At 40.1% G+C, this 20,510-nt stretch overlaps 1 protein-coding gene across 3 annotated transcripts; it reads right to left on the bottom strand.

Moving 5' to 3' along the window:
* Positions 1–8: 8 nt before the first annotated feature.
* On the bottom strand, positions 9–20,477 carry bcl2l13 (BCL2 like 13). 3 transcript variants are annotated; one of them, XM_054775618.1, is made up of 7 exons: positions 20,348–20,477; positions 18,133–18,316; positions 12,903–12,974; positions 12,630–12,786; positions 11,830–11,902; positions 10,387–10,515; positions 9–2,271 (listed from the first exon to the last, which is right to left on the bottom strand). In XM_054775618.1, the coding sequence occupies exons 2-7, from the start codon at positions 18,260–18,262 to the stop codon at positions 1,264–1,266; spliced, it is 1,569 nt and encodes a 522-aa protein (XP_054631593.1). In that variant the 5' UTR covers positions 18,263–18,316; positions 20,348–20,477; the 3' UTR covers positions 9–1,263. The 3 variants fall into 3 exon arrangements, with proteins under 3 accessions (XP_054631593.1, XP_054631594.1, XP_054631595.1); XM_054775619.1 differs by having other exon boundaries at positions 20,344–20,454; XM_054775620.1 differs by lacking the exon at positions 18,133–18,316 and having other exon boundaries at positions 20,348–20,476.
* Positions 20,478–20,510: the final 33 nt, after the last annotated feature.

Genomic DNA, 20,510 nt, shown 5'->3' with positions numbered 1-20,510 from the left:
CCATCAGACACATTCTCACTTTCTTTATTCTCGAGTGTCGTAGGAAATTCAAGGTACAAAGTTTGATGAAACACTCTTGATTTTTACTGGAGAGAAAAAAAACAAATCCCCTTGACATGAACTTCGGGAGTGTTAATTGGATGCATATCAAAGGCCAACCTCCAGTTTCAATCACAAGTTGCCATCAAATAACGCATAAATAAAAGGACAAACCGCATATTCATCACATTCGTATGTGGCAAAATTTTATTAACACTTCAGCAAATATTGGAAGTTGAATTTAACACAGCCGGTCCCCGTGTTATGTTTTGTCCATAAATTCATTCCAAACTTAGTTTTGGTTCAAAGAATGCAGCATGTGCTTGCACTGAGGAACAATACCATTGCTTATTTATTCAATTTTTGGACTTCATTATGTCTTCCAAGCAGCGGTGCGCCAAAGAAAAGGACAACCATCACCACAAAAGTGAAAATAAACAAAAATCTCGGTGGGGAAATGAAACACCCACCGATATTGGTCGCGGTCATCGTTAAGGATAAAAATGATTGAATGCTAATGAAGGCTAGAGGGGTCATGGATGTGCTGTTACAGAGAGATCTGGAAGAAGAGGTTATCCTTCCAGACGAGCCTGGGACAAAATTTTAAGACGGCAGGACCATACAAATAAAAGTTCTTTTTATTACTGTGTTTCATATGTCCTTCATGTGTTGTGTGTACAGTGTGAGTCACTTGGAGTTAATTTAAGTAAAGGTTCTGACTTACACGAAAACTCCACTTCCATCAGTCTAGGAACGGAACGCATTCGTAACCCCAGGACCACCTGTACTTCATACCGCCTATATTTACTCGTGCTGCAGTTCTCTCAATGACTGATGACTCAAGTATGACAACTTTTAGCATTTATATGCAATGACAATATAGATGTAATCATGGTACTTTCCAGTTGGACAATTTCACCTCGGTATGGTCAATCACATGGCACACATACACAATGAAAGGGAAAAGACACTCGAGAGAAAGCAAAAGCAGGAGAGGTGGTGTACATCAGACAGGAAGTGCATTCAGTTCCCTTTTCCTGCGGTTGCACCTGCTGAGTGGATGTGGTGAGGTCAGGGTTCAAGTGAGAGGCTTGATGTTGGACTGGAGATCTTAGAAACAACATGAGGAGTTTCCAGATCCAGCCTCAGTGAACTAAGCAATTTGATTACTATCATCCTTTCGTGTGTACTCGCACCCCTTGAGAAGGAAACGTGTCTACTACTCTACTTCCTCCTGTATCTTATGACACCATATGCCATGGCAGCAGCAAGGAGCACCAAGGTAGCTCCTCCACAGAGCAGAACCTGGAGCTCTGATGCTGGCTCTGGCTGCACTGCGAGCTCCTCGGTGACGGCCTGCGCAGGAGCCTCTGGGTTCGAGGTCGCAGCGGGTGGTACATCAGACTCGCTCACAGACTCTGGTTCTTGCTGAGGGAGAATAGCTACAGGCTCTAATTGTGGTTCAGAGGCTGCTTGTGAGGAGGCTTCAGGCTCTGTTGGATCTGTGGAAGCTGCAGCCTGGGCCTGCTTAGCTGGAGATGGGGGTGCAACCAGAGAAGGCTCTGGTTCTACTGCAGGAACAGGTAATGGTACTGCAGGTTCTGGTTCAGACGGAAGGGGAGCAACATCTTCCAGGACTGGAGGAGGAAGCTCCGGTTCTGTAGAGGTGAGGGAAGGTTCTGTTGACAAGCTTGCAGGCGTCTCTATGACAACAGGTTCCTCTAGAGAGATCAGGGAGCCTGGTGCTGTGGAGTCTAACTCTGACGTCACAGGAGCTGCTGGAATCTGGCTACTAATTTCCTCCCTGAGCTGAGCAAGCTCGCTCTCCGTACCTAAAACGCTCATCATGCTCTCCTCGATGGCTCCACCTTCATTGCCTTCCTCTAGCAGCTCGGCTTCTTCACGCTCCACGTGGACGATGTCCGAGTTGGAGGAGTTGTTTTCACTGCGCTCCTCGGCCAGAGCCACGCCCTCGTTGCTGTCCAGGCTCTTGATGTCCTCGGGGTCCATCGCGCACACCTGCGCCCACGACTCGTGGCCGGCCAGAGACACAGGTAAGCTCTCCGTCTGCCAGGAGCTGTGCCCGCTGCTGTTGTCGCCCGTGCACAGCAGAGATGACGGAGGGCTCAGCTGGTCAGGCGCTTGATCCCCCGACAAGATGTAGATGTCGTTGCTGTCTTCAGCGATGACGACGCCTTGCTCCTCTTCTGAGCCAAGGCCAAATATTTCACCCTGTGGCAGACAACAAGACAAAAATGTAGTCCTTATTGTCAACAAAATGGCCTCTGGTTACCCCTGAACAACTGAGATCAGCAACAAATTGTACAGCCTATTTTCATATACAGTACATCCACCACTTGCATTTGTCATTACATTTCAAGCATTATTTACTGGGAAATTAAGGAAAGTTTGCCCCCAAAACTGCTGTGTAATGGTTCCATCGGCCGCCAACAAGCCAACTAATGGCCTCAATTATCACTCACTGTTTAATAAAGTCAGAGGAAATACACGCAGACATACGGCTTGTGCAAATGATGTGATTACATTAACTAGTTTGCAGTGGTATAGACCTGCAATGCTAAAATACTTATTTATTTATAATCAAATAAAATATTATCAAAATAAATATTTTGCCCCGATATACGTATATATACACAACACTATTGTAGTGTAGAATAATTGCCAGTATTCTGGGTACGGGTGGGATTTTAATTCATTTCAAAACAGTAGTCCCACTGTAGCACTGTGCCTTAATGCCACCACAGAGACATCTGTGCCCTTCTATTATGTAACAAACACATCGTGATCGTGCAGGGACAACTGAATGACAGGGGTCAGTTTGCTAAAGCCAGCAGCAGGCAGTTCAATGTCATCAAGCGACGAGGCCCGCTGAAACGAATGCGCATTGGAGCCCAAGACATTCATTAAAAAAGGTCACGCTCGGTCATATTTAAATGTTACAAACTCAGTGGATTTACCCCTGAGAATATGCTTGCTATGTGCCAAGTAAGGAAACATGTCAGTTTGGATCAGTCATGAGATGAACTCTACAAGTGCATGTCACATACTGGAAGTGTGTGCGTGTGTGTGCGTGTCACAGACAAAAAGGATCTGATAATACGTCACTTTAGCTTGCTTGGCACCACAGCACTACTGACTCATCTGATAACGTCTTGGTGCAATGGAACCTGTGTAAGTCCACATCCCCCGGATTGGTCGACGTCACCGAAATTAGCTTTGACCATGTTGACCACGCTTTCATACGTGCGCAAACCTTTCTTCCGGTGGAAAACAATCTCAAAAAATAAAAAATGGGTGCATTTTGTTAACTGCAGTGGTAGAATCCAGGGTAATCAGGCTTGGATTTTGAAGCTTACTTTGCACTAAACAGGAAGTCACTGTGTGCACGTTCTACTGCTATGTAACTCGACAGCACGCTCCCTTCTGCCCCTTTTTCCATTTCATACTGCCTAGCGATAATGATGAATTTAGCTAGTTAACACAGACATTAAATTACCCCCTTTGGGTCTCAAATGTTATGTCGTGAAAAGCACTGCGCGGCCGTGCTTTTTTCTTTTTTCTTCTTGTTTTTTCCCCTCAATATTTTGACTTTGTCGTAAACAGTCAGTGCAACGGTTGGTCTGCTGTTTTTTTAGTTTAATTTTACAACTTTCTTCTTGTAAAATTTCTTCTGGTAATTATGACTTTAATCTCATAAGATTTTGACATTATTCTTGTAATATTATACAGTTTTCCTAATATCTCATTTTAATAAAATTACTAATTTATTTTATTTATTTGGTCTTTTTTCTGTAATATTCCAAGTTGATGCTACTAATTATTACAATTCTTGTCATTATTCTTGTAAAGTTTCAACTTTTCTTATTAGATTACAATTTTTTTCTTAATATTTTGATTTTTGCTATTGCCATTTTTAAAATGTTTTTTTTGTAAATTGTATTTTTAGAATGTGCCGCAGGCCAATAAAAAAACAGCCGTGGGCCGCAAATGGCCTCCGGGTCGCACTTTGGATACCCCTGGTCTAGGGCTTAACCAATTACTAGATTAATCAAAACAAGCTCCAGATGAATCGACTAAGAAAAGAATTGTTAGTTGCAGCCCTATTGTATATTATAATATTTTAATATGACTGTTATATAATAACAAAGGCCTCTCACCTGATCCACATACAATTCCAATATATATCGGCATATAATACTAGCCAACATCAATATAAAAGCCACTACATGTAAATGTTTTTTCCCCCCATAACAAGAACACTCATAACGTTGTAGCGTCGCCCTTCAGGAAAGAGATTAAATGATATAGTTATCTAACGTTGGCTTTCTCTTTAAGCTGATTTGCATGAGAGTGGTTTATAAAAACCTGCACCCTCAGGACATCAGCTGGACTGAAGCGGACAGTGCTGTCATGTGGTGTAGCCTGCTGATGGTGTTAAAGAGCAAAATCAATGCCTGCTTTGGCCAGTGTCAGTTCTGACTCATCCAAAAAAAGAGAGCACACCAAGAGTAATGCACGTAATAATGGCCGAGACATTGTTACATATACGTGTAAGGCTGGCGATAGAGCAATGTGATTAGATGGTTACCAAGTGCTATGATCTAAAATAAAAATTAATATACGAGTAAATGTTTGACTCTGTATGCTCTGATTTTGTACTTTTCAATGGGAACGTCAGTCATGCAAGTCAACAGTCGTTCTCCGCCCGTTGCCTGAAGACACAGTCAAACCATATTAAAACACATTCCTGCCTGCCTACTGTTTACCCTCCCATTTGCTTGCAAATGAACGGAACATCTGGGAGGCATTTGTGACGTGGAAGGTGCCGGAGACATTGTAGGGTATCCACCTAAAATCCCTCCAAATCGGGGGTGTCCAAAGTGCGGCCCAGGAGCCATTTGTTTTTGCAGTCATTTCACGAGAATAAAGTCAAAATATTAACAAGACAAATAACGGCATTTTAGTAGCATGAAGTTGAAATATTGAAGTTTTTTTTCCGTAATATGGAAAACACAGAAAACAACAAATAAAGCTGTAATTTTTGGAAAATTAGGTTGCCGAAAATGTTGAATTGCCAAATTAAAATGAAAACAGCAGCATTAATGGAAACATTTGCAGTACAAGAATAAAGTCACAATATTAAGAGAAAAGAGCTGTAATCTAATGAGGAAAAAAGTCGGAACTTTAAGTGAATAATGTTGTGATATGAGTAAAAACTTCATTTTAATAGCATAAAGGTGAAATATTGAAAAGTCGTAATATTATGAGAAACACACAAAACAATGAAAAAAGCTGTATTGTTTGGAAAATGAGGTTGTGGAAAAATTCATAATGTTACGAGAATAACATCAAAATATTATGAGCAGATAGTAGTAATTACAAGAAGAAAGTTGAAATAGTTGTAAAATTTGGAAAAAAAGACAAATGGAAAAAACAGCTGTAATTTTATGAGAATAAAGTCCAAATATTAAGAGAAAAAAGTTGCAATTTTACAAGAATAAACCCGTACTATTATGTGGAAAAATAATACGGTGGGTGTCAACCTCGTTTTCATCGAGGGCAACATCACAGCTATGGTTACTTCTAACTGCCATATATATATTTATATGCATATAAAAAAATATGAATACAGTCGTTCCTCGCTACATCGCGGTTCGAATACCGCTCCCTCACTATCGGGTTTTTTCCAAAATAGTTGATTATGGTCCATTATTAGTCAAAACATATTGAAAGACAAGTGATATGTGGTCACTAGGCGTCAGCAATGTTACAATGATGAGACATGACACACTGCATGTAGTAAGCCATGGCATGCCCAACATGATAGAGAGGGAAAAAAAGTTCTCCTCCTATTCCATGTGGAAGTGGTAAGCTTTTGGCTTCTTACTTTGTCTTTCTTCCCCACTCCGTTTGGAACCCTTTCTTAAGTTTAGAATAATGGCATTGAATGAATGAATGCTAACTAGCGACTGCATAGCTGCATAGCATGCTAGCTCGTGTCCCTGCAATGATCAGGTAGCCTGCACACTAGTGATGTGGTGTAAACAAAGAATAAAAGGAGTGTAAAGGGTTTTTGGAAATATATATAACTTCTTAGCATATCTTAAATGTGCTGCTTCACAAAATATCAAAGTGGCAAAGTTGCATCCTTTCATTTTTCACTAGGTGGCCCTTGCTGGGAAAAGTTAGGACACCGCTGCTCTAAATACAAATGCAGAGGACTGCTAACATGCTAATGTGAATGTTACAAGTACGTGGTAGACCGGGGGTTGTGTTGGGGGCGGGGGTCCTCTTACAAAATATTTCAACTTTCTTAACACAATGTTTTTTCTTGTAACACTATCTATTACTTATAATATTTTGACTTTTGTATTGTAATATTGTAACATTTACCCAACCTTAAACTGTAACTTTATTCTTTGTTTTCTTTATTTCTCATAATACTATTTACATTTTAACTTTGCTATTTTTCTCTCTCAATTACATGACTTTTCTTTACATTCTTGTAAAATTACTGCTCTTTTTTCAGTGTTTACTGATTTTTTTTATTTCATTTTATTGCCAAGGACCAATTAAAAAAAAAAAAACAACAGCAGCGGGTTGTAAATGACCCCCGAGCCGTACTTTGGACACCACTCTGTTTGACTGACTTGACTGCCACACACAGTATTAATAGCAATGTGCTGCAGCCTCCTGCATATCCACAAATCTAATACGGGATATATCAACCACTCATACGGCACACGCCAACAAAAGGTGAAAATGGGAAAGGGCATTCACAAGTATGAGTCTGGTTCATAAACACCCTTGAACTTATGTCAGTGGATGACGTTGGAACAACCAGATCAGTACTCAACATTTCTCTCTTGCGTAGTAACAGTAAAACCTTGTCCCTATTCCACAAGATATTCACAATTACAATATACAGCAGGGGGGTCCAAACTTTTTTAGGTGAGGGCCGCATGCACATTTTTTAAAAATACATTTTACGCATTAGAGATGCTAAAACCAATGCAATGTAGCTCAATATCAGTGCATCAGTGTATCAGATGGCAATCCTGTGGCCAATAATGCAACTCAAGTCGTAACATATTTTCTTAGAAAAAAAAAAAGCAAAATTGCTAATATATGGCCCAATGTCTGTGAATGCACCTCACGTCCTTGTCTGTGCTATTTGCTTGCTACGCTGCCGTGAGGTGCATGTCATGTTTCTGGCTGACTGTCGCGCTTGAGTGGGAAAGGAAGGGCATCGAGTGGAGACTCAACGTGCCGTCCGTCCGTCCGACACACAGCTGCAGATATCTGCTGGAGAAGAGCACGCCATAAAGAGACAGCGTCTCAGCTGAAAGCAGTCCCTTAAAATATATGGTAATGAGAAGTTTGAGTTTAAAAATTCCTCCAGTTTGGGTCACCACTTAGCACTGATGGGTGACGGTGGGTCCCACAGCCAAACCAGTTGGAAAAACTCTGGTCTAAACCACTGCCTCTGCAGTTCTCCTGCCTGAAACAGAGCCATTCAATTTTATAATTCCCTATGTTAAAAATGTACTAAAGTGGCATCCGACGTTGGCGCTTGTCAAAAAGCTACAAGTGGGCCATTCTAATCCCCGGTGAGGATGTTTCTAGAGGATTGTCGGAGTTATTTTTGTGGCACTCGGCTCTATTCCAGATTCGTGTCAATGCAGTGGCATGGTGATGCACATATTTCACACATGAGCTGGTGCTTACATAACGCGGGGAGAGCACGGTTCCAGCATGCAGGGCGCAGTGGAACGTGCCCTAGCAGGAACCCTGTGTACCGACAACGCTTTGCAGCAGTTTAAAATATGCCACTTCCAACATTCTCGTCAACTGCCAGGTGAAATGGTGTCACACCAACAACAATATTTAACAATATCAACTACGCTACCCACTTTCTCTTTGCTGTCCATTTTCCTGCCCCTCCACCCCCTATGCGTGTCTTCCTCCTATTTGCCCCTGGCTGTGCATTGTTTCAGGAGGCGACTTGGTTTTGTTCCTGCCAAATGAAGTGTACACCACAGTTGCGCCATAATAACCTGTATTGTAATGTCAAGGGAATGAAGAACGACTCATTACGGACCATCAAAGATCATCAAATCGACTGTACTTCGGACAGGATACACTACATCTTATTTGCAATTATTTAATACAGAGTGCAGGTCTAATTTGTGCATTGAAATCAAATCACAAGTACTGTTTCTGTTAAGATGCTTAATGTCCCACAGTTTGCAAAAAAAAGAATTTTATTACCCACCGAAAATGCCAGTAATTCATGAACAGTAGATGGCATATTTTTGTGAAACCTTGTGAAATCAAACGGAAAGTCAGCTGTATACTGGAAAAATACAACATTTTTCGTCTCAAAACTTACAGATTTAATTGTGCAACGCCGTCACGGCAACTAAACTATGACAAAAGCTACAAATACTACTGGACACTAAAGATCTTTCACGTTCTTTTTTGTAATGCATCAAGACGGCTATGCAAACTACAACACAAAAGTAAATAAAGCACATCCTACCTCAGTGCAAAGTCTCACTTAGCTGCACAGACAAAGCTCAAACGGGAGTAGCGCAGAAAAGCCAGTTGGGGAGACGCAGATTTCACGATAGTCTCACTACCAGAACCAAACCCCGCACACCCCACCCCACCCCTCCCTTCCTATCACCATCAGCCTTTGCACTGGCGGCCGCCTCCTTTCACCTCATCCCTCCATTGCAGATCCTGCCCCAGCACTCATCTGTTCATACCCTGTGACATAACGCCGGGCGAGAATGCAGCCTTGTTCAGAGCCAGCACACTGTGTTCATATTGAATTGCACACACACACACACCCACATATATACATATATATATATATTTATGATAGATAGATAGATAGATAGATAGATAGATAGATAGATAGATAGATAGATAGATAGATAGATAGATAGATAGATAGATAGATAGATAGATAGATAGATAGATAGATAGAAAAGAAAAAGCGTCATGACAATAAGGTCATGTGGACCAAAGCAGCTGTTCATATGTCCAATCGCATGACGGTGCATACGTCAGTGTGACCTTGTTCAGAACGAGGATTAGTAAAGTGGTATTTTAGTGACATCACTGGGCACACATTTATACAAGACTGGTACAGAAATACAGAGATACAAGACCAAGAAAATGCCTCAGCAGCGTTGCCAACTGTAGGATCTACATCTGACATTTAAGCTCTCTGTGAAACATAAAATCAACAAGGCCAACTAAGATTATTACAAAGATTTCCACTGTCATGTAAATAATAAAGGAACCGCTGTAAAAGTGGCTCACTGATGCCCTCTTCTGTCCATTTATAGTCCTCCAACGACCACTCCATAAGGCACTTACTGCTTTTTAAATTTTAGTAGTTGTCCCTAATTTATCATGCTTAATTAGTTCCAGACCAGACCACGATAAGTAAATTTCAATATAGTAGTAGTATAGTAGGATTCAATATTAATAAATGGAGCACTCATAGTTATGGCATAGAAAACCTATTTACAATCCGGTTTGTAACATTATAAGAGACCACTACTCATGAAATAGCACCCATAGAGTCACCGTTACATTTGTATTACCCAATATAGTAGATATAATCACAGAAAATGAGACATTTAAGACATAAATAAAACTTCTGCTTGTGTGTGTCACAGTAAGTCACAGTCTTCCCTGGGGGACCTTAGTGGCAGGCGGACAGGAAGTGATGTCAGAGGTTCAGAGTTGAGTTTTAGCTTGTTGTGGGTTATGGCCACAACAGTAGTCCATGTTATTTTTAGGATTATTATTATTGATCATTATGTTATTATTATTGTGCATGATGTGAGATAATTTAAACCTGCAATACAGTAAATGCCTGTTCTGGTACTCAAGTCTGGTGTTTGTCTCACCAAATAATTACTGACACCTAGTGGCCAGGGTAGAATACTACAGCCCTAATAACAATGCTTCTTCTGCCTTGTATTTTGTGTTGTACTTAATTTAGCCATTTTTATGCTTGAAAACACTTAATGTAGGCCCAAAATACATGCAATTTGCTGGAATATGCATTTTTTTTAGGGTCATGTTCAACCACGAAACAGCAATCATTTATTACTTAATTTTTGAAAAACGTGATAAGAGCGAGGGTGCAATGTAGCGAGGGACGACTATTGCGCTTGAACTTTTTGTTGCTCCAGCTTCCTATGCCTTTTGTGTCACCTCTTCATACTTCTACAGCATTTATTTGTATCAATTAAAAATCAACGCTGGTGTAAATTACAAAGCATATGTGCAAGGTGTACTCACATATCCCCCATGTTGGATGATGTATTCACCCTGAGCCTCCTCCAGGAAGCGCACTCCAAGATCTAGTAGATTTAACAGGGACTGACCTTCACTTTGTAAAGCCTGAAGCAACACCAAAGGTACCAGCACCTGGGTTACACAGAGGAAATGAGTCATGAGGCATGCCCCCTGCAATATCTCTACATCTGTTGTTTGACAAAACAGCCCAGATTATGATGGTGCACCCTCCACTGTGCCGTGTGGAAAACATCCAGTAATTCCATAAATCCAGTAATGTTGAGGGCCGTCTAGATTACATTTTTTTCTCTCAGAGAATAAAACTTTTTTTCACCTTTCAATGTCTCATGTTTGGTGCTCTCGTGCAAATTCCAAACGGGCAATTTTGTGACGAGGCCTTTGAAGATGTTCTTTGTTCTTAATAGCCTTCTCTCACAGATGCCGTCTGATGGTTATGGGACTGCACTCGGCACCAGTAACAACCTTTATTTGGGCTGAGGATGGTCCCCTGTCTTGACTGTCCTTGGGGCCGGTGACATTTTTTGGGTCTACCACTTGACTTTTTTGTTCCATAACTCTCAGAATCTTTGAAGAACTATAAAATGACCGTCTTACTGCGTCCAACCTCAGAAGCAATGGCGCACTGCGAGAGGCCTTGCTTATGCAGCTCAACAATCCGCGTTCAAAGAGAGAAAGCTTTGTTGCCTTTGCCAAAGAGATCATGGCAGTGTGAATACCTGACAGAAAATGACATTCAATCCACATTATTGCCAACATGCTTTCACTTAGAACCTCCTTAAGATCCAACAGTGAAAAATGTAAATTCTTGCAATTTTTCAACTGGTCTTTAAATTTTGATCAGGAGTGTATTTTCTATGAATCTTAGAATAACATGGATTTTCATGCCAAATTGCAGGATACATGGCGATCGCCGTTCAGTCTATCTTGCAGTCCATCTGTCACTGTCCGTAAGTAAAGTCATATTTTTTCTACTAGATATATTCTACGACTCTTTGAGTAATAATATGGGATTTCATGCCAAATTTCAAGGCTAAACAGCAATCAATACTCACTCATCCTGTATCTTGCAGTTACTCTGTCAGTGTCAATCACACGGAAGGATAGCAGTATGAGCAAAAATGTTTTATTGGGCAAGTACTTTCATTTTGGTATTGTTTTATTCCAACTTTGTTTTGGTGACATGAGCACTTTAATGTATTAAACATGAATTAAACAAGTGATTTTACCATTTTGATGTCATTTAATGCAATATTTGTATGTGTGTGCTTTTATTTGAACTCTTTCCAACCATTTATCTTTTTTATACTGTACATTGAGTCAACTGCATTTTCGATTCCATCGTTCTTTTTACAAAAGTGACCGAGACAATAAAGACTCATCTGATTTCCAAAAGCAAACGGTGTGAAACAGAAAAGGGAAGCTCACCTTGCTCCACGCCCCTTGTGTGTGTTTTGACAAGTCCAGTGTTGCATCTCGGAATCTCTCGTACTCCAAAGGCCTAAAACACATCCAAGGCAGGATGAAGTACAGTCGAACCCGCTTAAGTCCGCCAGCTTATGTTGATCAACTCATTGAGTCCTGGTGCTGCATGTTTTTCTTCGTACTAAAACGTTCCCACTTAATAGACATTCACATACATGGTCAAAAACTTGACAGCCAATGAAAAATGGGTCCGTTTATGTCGACATGTGCTGTAGTATTGTTAACGTCATCATTATTGCTAAGCAGCGTGAAACGACAACAGCGACATTAACTACTGTCTACTTCCACAGCTTTACAACGCCCACACAGTGACTTCCTGTTCAACACACAGCCGTAATATTGCCACACCAGGGCTGTGGCATTTGGCTTTGCCCAGCATATTTTCCCTCCAAATTCCTACTATGCCACCTTTGCACTACGCCTCACGAGGCTGCGCCCATCTGCTGTGTGTATGCTAGCGGCCCTGACTCCCCCTCACAGAGACTAAGCGACTATATGACAACAACAGGGCTCACTCCATCATGCCGGTGTTATATGGAATGCCGTTGTTCAATGATGCCTCTAGGTGCTGAACCAATGCAGAGTGTACCCCCTTCCTCACCTGGCGAGAGTCGAGGAAAACAGACATGCATGCAAATGCATGCAGACATGCATGCGTGTACGCTGAACGACTAGTGTAAGTGCAACGTTATGGAATTAAACACGTGCAACCATCCTTACTCCAAACAACAAAACCAACTGACCCCGGGAGGAGTGTTTGTGCAGCTGCGTCCAGGTGTGCGTCCAGTTCTCGGACCATGCGCTCTCCCAGCTCTGCGAGGCAGTCTTCGATTGACGTCTCGGGGTTGGCTGGGCTGAACACGAGTGATGTACGCCGGTCGAAGCCTGTGCTGGAAGAGGCTGTGTGTGCACAGAAAATGCCATCTCAGACAGGTTTGGGATTTTGGCAGGAAAGAACTGTCACTGTGTAACCAATTAGCCAGTTGTGCAATTGTTTTGTTCAGTGAGTTACTCACCGGCAGCAATTTCATCTTCTAGTCGTCTCAGCTCTTCTTCTACCTGCTTTTTAACTACGCTAGCGTGCTCTCCTGAAATGAAATGTCAAAGCACATAACATATTTGGTTAAGTATCTGAGAATTATAGGCTTTAAAAGGATTAGGGCACCAAGAAGACTAACAGTGCATAATGCCTAATTCTACCCGGGTTGCTCATTTATACACTAGTACTGTACAGTATATTGCACAACACAGCAGCAACAGAGCCAATGCTGAAATAGCGGTGAGGAGCGCACTGCTCAGCCAGCATTAAGACGGCTGATGAGTTTGCTGTGAACAACAGAACGGCAAGCGTAACAAGCATGACTATCATACCAACAGCCGAGTGCAGAAACTAACATTTTAAAGCGCATGCAGAGGTAGATAAAGCTGCTGCATGCTGACCACTCATGATACGCCACATGCAGCCCCTGCCGTCTTGTGGAGACAATTAAAAAAAACAAAGGGCAGCAGACGGTTGCTTCCAGCCACAACTGTGTTTTTGGCCCACTGCTAATTTGAATTTGTAAATCACATAAAATGCTAGTTTACACATAATACATACACACACATATATATTATTCTAATCATCATAACTTGAAAAAAATGAATTAAACAAATTATTAATTAAAAATAATAATTTTAAAAAATATGTATATATATATATATTATAGATACTTGAAAAAAAAAAACCATCCATCTTCTATGTCGTTTATGCTCACTAGGGTTGCGGGTATGCTGGAGCCTATCCCAGCTGACTTCGGACGAGAGGCGGGGTACAGCCAATCGCAGATAATTAAACATTTATTTATGAAAAATAACATATATATAGCGGAGGCATTAATTTCAGAATTGTTTGTATTCTAAACTTCATATCTTAGGAAAAAAAAATTATTTAAAATAATAATAATAATAATATATATATATATATATATATATATATATATAAAATACAGCCATTAATTGCAGATTTTTTTTATTCTAAACTTAACTAGAATTTTTTTTTTAATAACAAAAAATTATTAATTAAAAATCATAATTTAAAAATAATATATCATAAAGGCTTTATTTTCTCAATTTTGTTATTCTAAACTTCATAACTTGAAAAAAAATTACTAATTAAAAATAATAATTTAAAAATAATATATTTATAGTAGAGGCATTAACTGCAGCATTTTTGTACTCTAAACATCATAGCTTGAAAAACAATTTGAATAAAAAATGTATTAAATGCCTTAATATACATTAGATTTAATGAAGGCATTCATTGCAGCATTTTTTTATTCGAAACTTCATAACTTAAAACCAATCATTTAAAATAATATTTATGACATATCATAGAGGCATTAATTGCAGCACTTTTTTATTCTAAACTACATAGAAAAAATACAAATTAAATACAATTTAATAACTATTAATTTAAAGGAATAATTAAAAATAAATACATACAGAAAAATAATGAAAACAAACTTGGAAATAAATTGCCCTGACCCCGACAGTTTTGAAAGAGCAAAATATTGCCTTGTTATTACAGAATCTGCTGTACACGTGCATGGAATTCACAATCAGAGCCCTTTTTCAACCCCAATATGGCGCTTAACTTTTCATTTCCTGCTAATAATTTGCAGCCATGCAATGTTATAAAGCGGAACAAGAAGACGCCTTTCATATTCCCCCTTCCTGTTACACACGCATTAATGCATGGCATGCCTCCTGTCACAGACACAAATGTGTACAAATGCAATGTATTCCAATGGATTGGCTATACAATAGGCGGGGGGCGGGGGGGTCTCAAGTAAAGTACTAAGTACTGTTTTGTTGCAAAACAGCTGTGTACATCAATACAACTTTCTGTGTCGTTTTGGGAGCCTTGTGTGGATGGTAAAATAACAAGCTGACATTGCGTGCACGCAAGGCACCCATGTCGAGCTCACGCCCTGTGTGAAATATTTACAGGATACAGCTGAGGGCATGATGAATCACGCAAAGTACACATAACTGACGGCAGCGGTGAGCACAATCTTCCCCATTCGGAATGCAGAAATTCAGTTTAGAAAGGTCAAGCAAGCGTTTGATAAGGAAAGTAAAGAGTGGTCATTTATACAACTATTGCGTGTGCATGAGTCCTATGTGTATCCATGGAGCGTGACAGTTAAAACTGAGGACATCAGTGGCCCCGTCCCATTCTGTCGCCCCTCTGGCTCATACGTGAATGCCCATAGAATCACTGTTGTTTTTTGGCCATTGGCTGCCATTGGCTCGGTGCTGTTTCAGCATTCAATCAGGCAGCTAGAAGGCCAGCTATTCTGCTTTGGTCCGTTAACGTGTGAGTAATCCGACTGTGATTGCACATGACAAGCTGTCAGAAATTGGACCGGGTCATGCGGAAAGCAGGGGATCAGACACTCTTGCGCGCTTCCACGCCCCGCTCCATGCAGACACATGACAATCACAGAGACGGGAAATGCGCTAAATTCCTTCCTCTTTGTCTTCACTTGCGCTCCTTCTGCTTTCTTCCATCACTCTTTCTGTCCATGTAATCGATTCCAACCCTAGTTTGGTCCCTAGTCAGTTTGTCTGAGTAACATGGTGTGTACTTACTATTTCATTGTTCTTTAAGCAGGCACAGACAGGACTTGAGTCATATTCAGTCTAATAAATTCAAGTTTGTTGTGTTCTTTATCATTCACATATATAGACTTGTCAAAATGTGATGTATTTTAGCAAGTTTGGGTCACACTTGGGAATCACGCTTCTAATTTAATGACATAATCATAATGATTTAAAAGCATGTAGCCAAGGCCAAGAGTTTTGGGAGGGACTTTTTTTTTTTTGCTTTTCAAAAGAATGCATTTTCAGTTGACCCTCGTTTATCGCAGTTAACTACAGTCCAACCTGCCTTAGCGGCCACCTTTATAGAACGGCCACCTGCCAATAGCGGCCACTGAAACATCCCCCTCGGAAAATTTACGTGTTATAGAGCCTGTGTATAGCGGTCACCCATTTTGTATCCCTTGGTCAATATCTGACCGCATATAGCGGCCAAAATGCCGACTCAAGCAGAAGCTTCATGCCCGAAAAAGTTTTGTTTTTTAAGCAATGAAGCCGTCGTGTGTAGACTTTTAATAACTGAGTCGTAGCTCAGTCACAATCATTCACAAGATCCACACAAACTTTCAGTTGTTCGACATAAAAAAAAAAAGCCGTCTTCTTTGGAGCTTGTTGCAGACATTATTTCCTGGTGTGAGACAATGTGCACTGGTCAATACTGTAAAGCCCCTTGTTGTGGGGAAGGAGAGACTCACGTCGCTGATGCACTTTAATCGCTTTATTAACAGCGGTTTATTAATCTAGTAGTTCTTTACAACTTTTATCCGCAGTCCCACAGTGCCCTCTACTGGTCAACATGTAACAGTATAATTATATGTACACTCGGTCCCAACTTACGAACACCCGACTAGCAAACATTCGCGGATACGAACACACGCCGACTGGTCTATATTTTATTTTATTTTGCCTTGTAGTCGCTCAATCAGTATTTATACTGCTACTGTACATGTTTGACCAGTAGAGGGCACTGTGACACTGCTAATGGGACCAACACAGGAAGCGTTAGAGCTAAAGGGACCAACAGAGGAAGAGTTAGAAGCTGGGGAGATAAAGCTAAATGGAAAGCTAAATTATAAAACCTGGACAGAGCGTGTGATTAAAGTTTATGAAGAGTTAATAGGCCTGCTTAATTCTACACCACCCACAGAACACTACCTCTTTTTAGAAGAGTCTAACGATGACGACGATTTGTCCTTTTTTTCAAAATCTCCTCCTCCAACTCCACCACAACGACGTATGCTCGGCCACTCCTCTTCAAAGGTAAATAACATTTATCATTGCGTATTATTATATCACTTTTATTATTGTTTTTTTCATTAATTATCCTCGTTTAATATTACTACTGCATCCAAACTCATATTTACATACATACACATATACTGTATATGTATACATGTTCATGTAGTACCTATATCATTGGTAATATTACCTTTTCCCCTACTTAAGAACAATTTGACATGAGAACGGTCGTCTGGAACCAATTGTGTTCGTAAGTTTGGGACCTAGTGTATCTGCAAACACAACAAGCTTCTAATCACAGACATGTTAATATGTGCGCGCACAAATTCAAAATGGCAGCCAACCTGTCTATAACGGCCACCTGCCTATAGCGGCCACTTTTGCCGTTTCCCTTTAGTGGCCGCTATAGACAGGTTTGACTGTATTAAGTTAAATACTAATAAATGCAACCTTTTCATAGTTATGGCATAGAAAACATGTTTACAATCTTCTGAATACGGTTTTTAACATCATTAGAGCCCTCTAGACATGAAATAACACCCCTGTAATCACCTATAGGTTTGTATTACCACACAATAACAAATTCTGCTAGTCGATAATTGTGCTTTAAATTATTGACGATAATCGATAATTTCGACTTTTTTTTATACCATATTATCATTAAGTTTATCATTCAGTGATCACTGTGTCATGTCACATTTGAGCCACTAGATGATACTCGAGTGTAGTGTACCTGTGGGAGGCACAGGAGATGCCTACTATAGCACTTACGAATGGCGGGGTGTCACCACTTCACATACCCTGGGCTTCGTGAGCTCGCACCGCCCGGCACTATACCTTCACTTTGCCACTCAAACACCCCAGCAAGCCCCAACCGCCGGGACGAATGCCCCTCAGCACATCCACACTGGAACTGTGGCATTTGGCTTGGAAACTATCGCTTTTATACGATTGTAAAGGTGACTATAGGGGTGTTATTTCATGTCTAGAGGGCTCTAATAATGTTTAAAAATGTTGGAAGGTCAATTTCTATGCTATAACTACAAAAATATTCCATTTATGAAGAAATAATCCTACTTTGCGGACATATCCCAGATAAACGAGGGATTACTCCTCCATTCATTTTGCTCCTTTCTTGATGACAAATTATCATAAAGTAGCACAACAAGAAAACGAGCACAGAGTTTCCAGTGGAGATCGGCTTTGTACATCAATAAAATGTTGGCAGTCATCTAAAAAGTAGCTTACAGTAACACTCCTGTCATTTTGTCAAAACACTACTAGTGATAAAAGACTATTTGATAGACTACAGTAGTGTACACTGAAAACCCCAAACAAATATGGCCGCATGTTTCCTCCCACCTTCAGCTGCTTGTGTTCGACCAGCAGGAAGCCGTCCCAGGTAGCTGAGCACAATGTACTCTGTCTCATAATGGAACTCCTCAGGCACAGCGGCGGGCGTAGGAAGAGTGGTGGAGCCTGAGGTAGCCATTGATCAGAGGCGTGTCACACTCGCAGGCACATATGTTCTTACAGTCACTTTCACCTGATGATGGGGAGAGCCAAATGATGATGATAATGTTCATAAAAGTGTTACGTGCTTGAATGGTTTCATTTGTTTGGGTCACTCAACGTAAAACAGAGTGATGTGTTTCACTGTGGGATAAGGAACATCACACGGTTACGCTTGCAGAGTTCAACAGCAGCAAAAAGGAGTAGGAAGAAGCACAGCTTATTTCCTCCTACCCCATCTGGCTGTGTCCCAATTCATGCACTCCCTTACTTACACTTACCTTTTCAGTGCATCAAAAACGGTAATTGGCAAATTGGGGGGAAAAAAATGCAATCTCAATTCACCCTAACGTACGACGAAGTATTAGGGCCACAATGAAAAAAATAATCAATCTGAGATTTCGAGTATAAAGTCATAAATTGTACATTTAAAAGAAAAAAAAAAAGTTGTACATTTACAACTTTATTCTCGCGCTAATACTCTGTCAGGCATTGCCTGAGACAGCTATGAAAAGGGGGGACTTATGTGACCTTTGGCTTTGGGCATGTGGAGGGGGCGGGGTTAGGAAGGCGGAAGTGAGAAGGGCTAGCAATGCTAATCTGTTGGTGCTCAGCTGCTCTGTTTTGCTGCCACGTTATAAATAAAAGCTTGCCTGAAGCAAGAAGAGGGTTTCCTTCCTTCCTGAAGAGCTACTTTCCCTCTGACATGTAATATTACGACTTTATTCTCGTAAATTTACGACTTTACTCTCACAATATTACCACTTTTTTTCTCGTAAATTCACTGCTTTTTTTCTCTCGCAATTCTCGTAAATGTACGACTTTTTCTCGAAAATGTACAACTTTTTTCTCATAAATTCCCAACTTTACTCATGTAAATTTACGACTTTAGTCATGTAAATTCACGATTTTATTCATGTAAATTTACGACTTTATTCTCATAATATTACGACTTTTTTCTACTGCTTTTTTCTTGCAAACTTATGACTTTATTCTCGTTAATTTATGTCTTTTTCTTGTGAATTTATGACTTTTTTCTCATAAATGTACGACTTTATTCTCGTAAATTTACAATTTTATTCTCGTAAATTTAAGACTTTTTTTCTTGTAAATGTACACCTTTTTTGCTCATAAATGTACAACTTTTTTTCTCGTAAATGTATGACTTTAATCTCTTAACCACTTTTCTCGCAAATTTACAGCTTTATTCTCGAAATATTACGCCTTTTTTTCCTCATAAATATACTGCTTTTTTAAATAGCAAATTTACGACTTTATTCTCGTAAATTTGACTTTTTCTCGTAAATTTACGACTTTACTCTCGTACATTAAGAACTTTATTCTCGTAAATGTACGACTTTATTCTCGAAATCTCTTGATTTTTTTTCCCAATGTGGCCCAAATACTCGGTCATACTAACGTGATCTAAATAACGCGTACATTTTTGTAAACTAAATGAGCTGCATCACTAACGCTGCAATTTTACTCCGGGACTCACGCTGCACTCTCAGTAACACAAGTGTCAGAAATCAAATAAATAAGAAATAAATATAAAATGAATAAATACATGAAATGAAATTAATTAGAAATAAAATAAAGTCAAGACAGAATTTTTTTAAAAAACTGCCAAACATTGCAAAGAACACAGTGTACAAATACAATATGAGATAGACAGTAAGCAATAAGATCTTGTGAGTAATGCTAAATGAATGACATTACATCAGAATGTATTTGTCTCATAAAAAGCACCAGTGTGCACCTTTTAGTGATACTGATGGGGTTAGGAACTTCATTTTAAGAGATGAAAGCGTGTCATTCATATTCTACAAAGAAAAGTACTGCGCAACTCCACTAAATATAATTTTTTAAGTCCCCAAATGGCAATTTACACAGGTGTCTTGACAGTGAAAGAAAGTCCACATTTAGTTCGACGGGTCATCTCCTAACCACGACACTCACATGCAACAGCTACAATAACGTTTTGCTAGCTTGATTGGTAATATGTTTACGCCGCTATTTCAGCAACCTTATGCCTAACTTTGATCGAAATGAAGGACACACCTACCGTCCTTGAATAAAGGCAGCCAGGTGCTGACAAACGGAGGCCGAAGGGGGGAACTGTGCAACACTCCTGCAGCTTAAAAGTGTTAGCACGAAGGCGAGACCCCAGTACAGGCAGTGCGCGTTGGGGAGCTACACAAACAAGCTAGCGAAGATAGAAAAGCAGT

This window comes from Dunckerocampus dactyliophorus, chromosome 5, assembly GCF_027744805.1.
Source record: "Dunckerocampus dactyliophorus isolate RoL2022-P2 chromosome 5, RoL_Ddac_1.1, whole genome shotgun sequence".
NCBI classification, from domain to species: domain Eukaryota; kingdom Metazoa; phylum Chordata; class Actinopteri; order Syngnathiformes; family Syngnathidae; genus Dunckerocampus; species Dunckerocampus dactyliophorus.
Note: the sequence above shows the minus strand (reverse complement) of the source record. Positions and strands in the feature narration are given on the sequence as shown.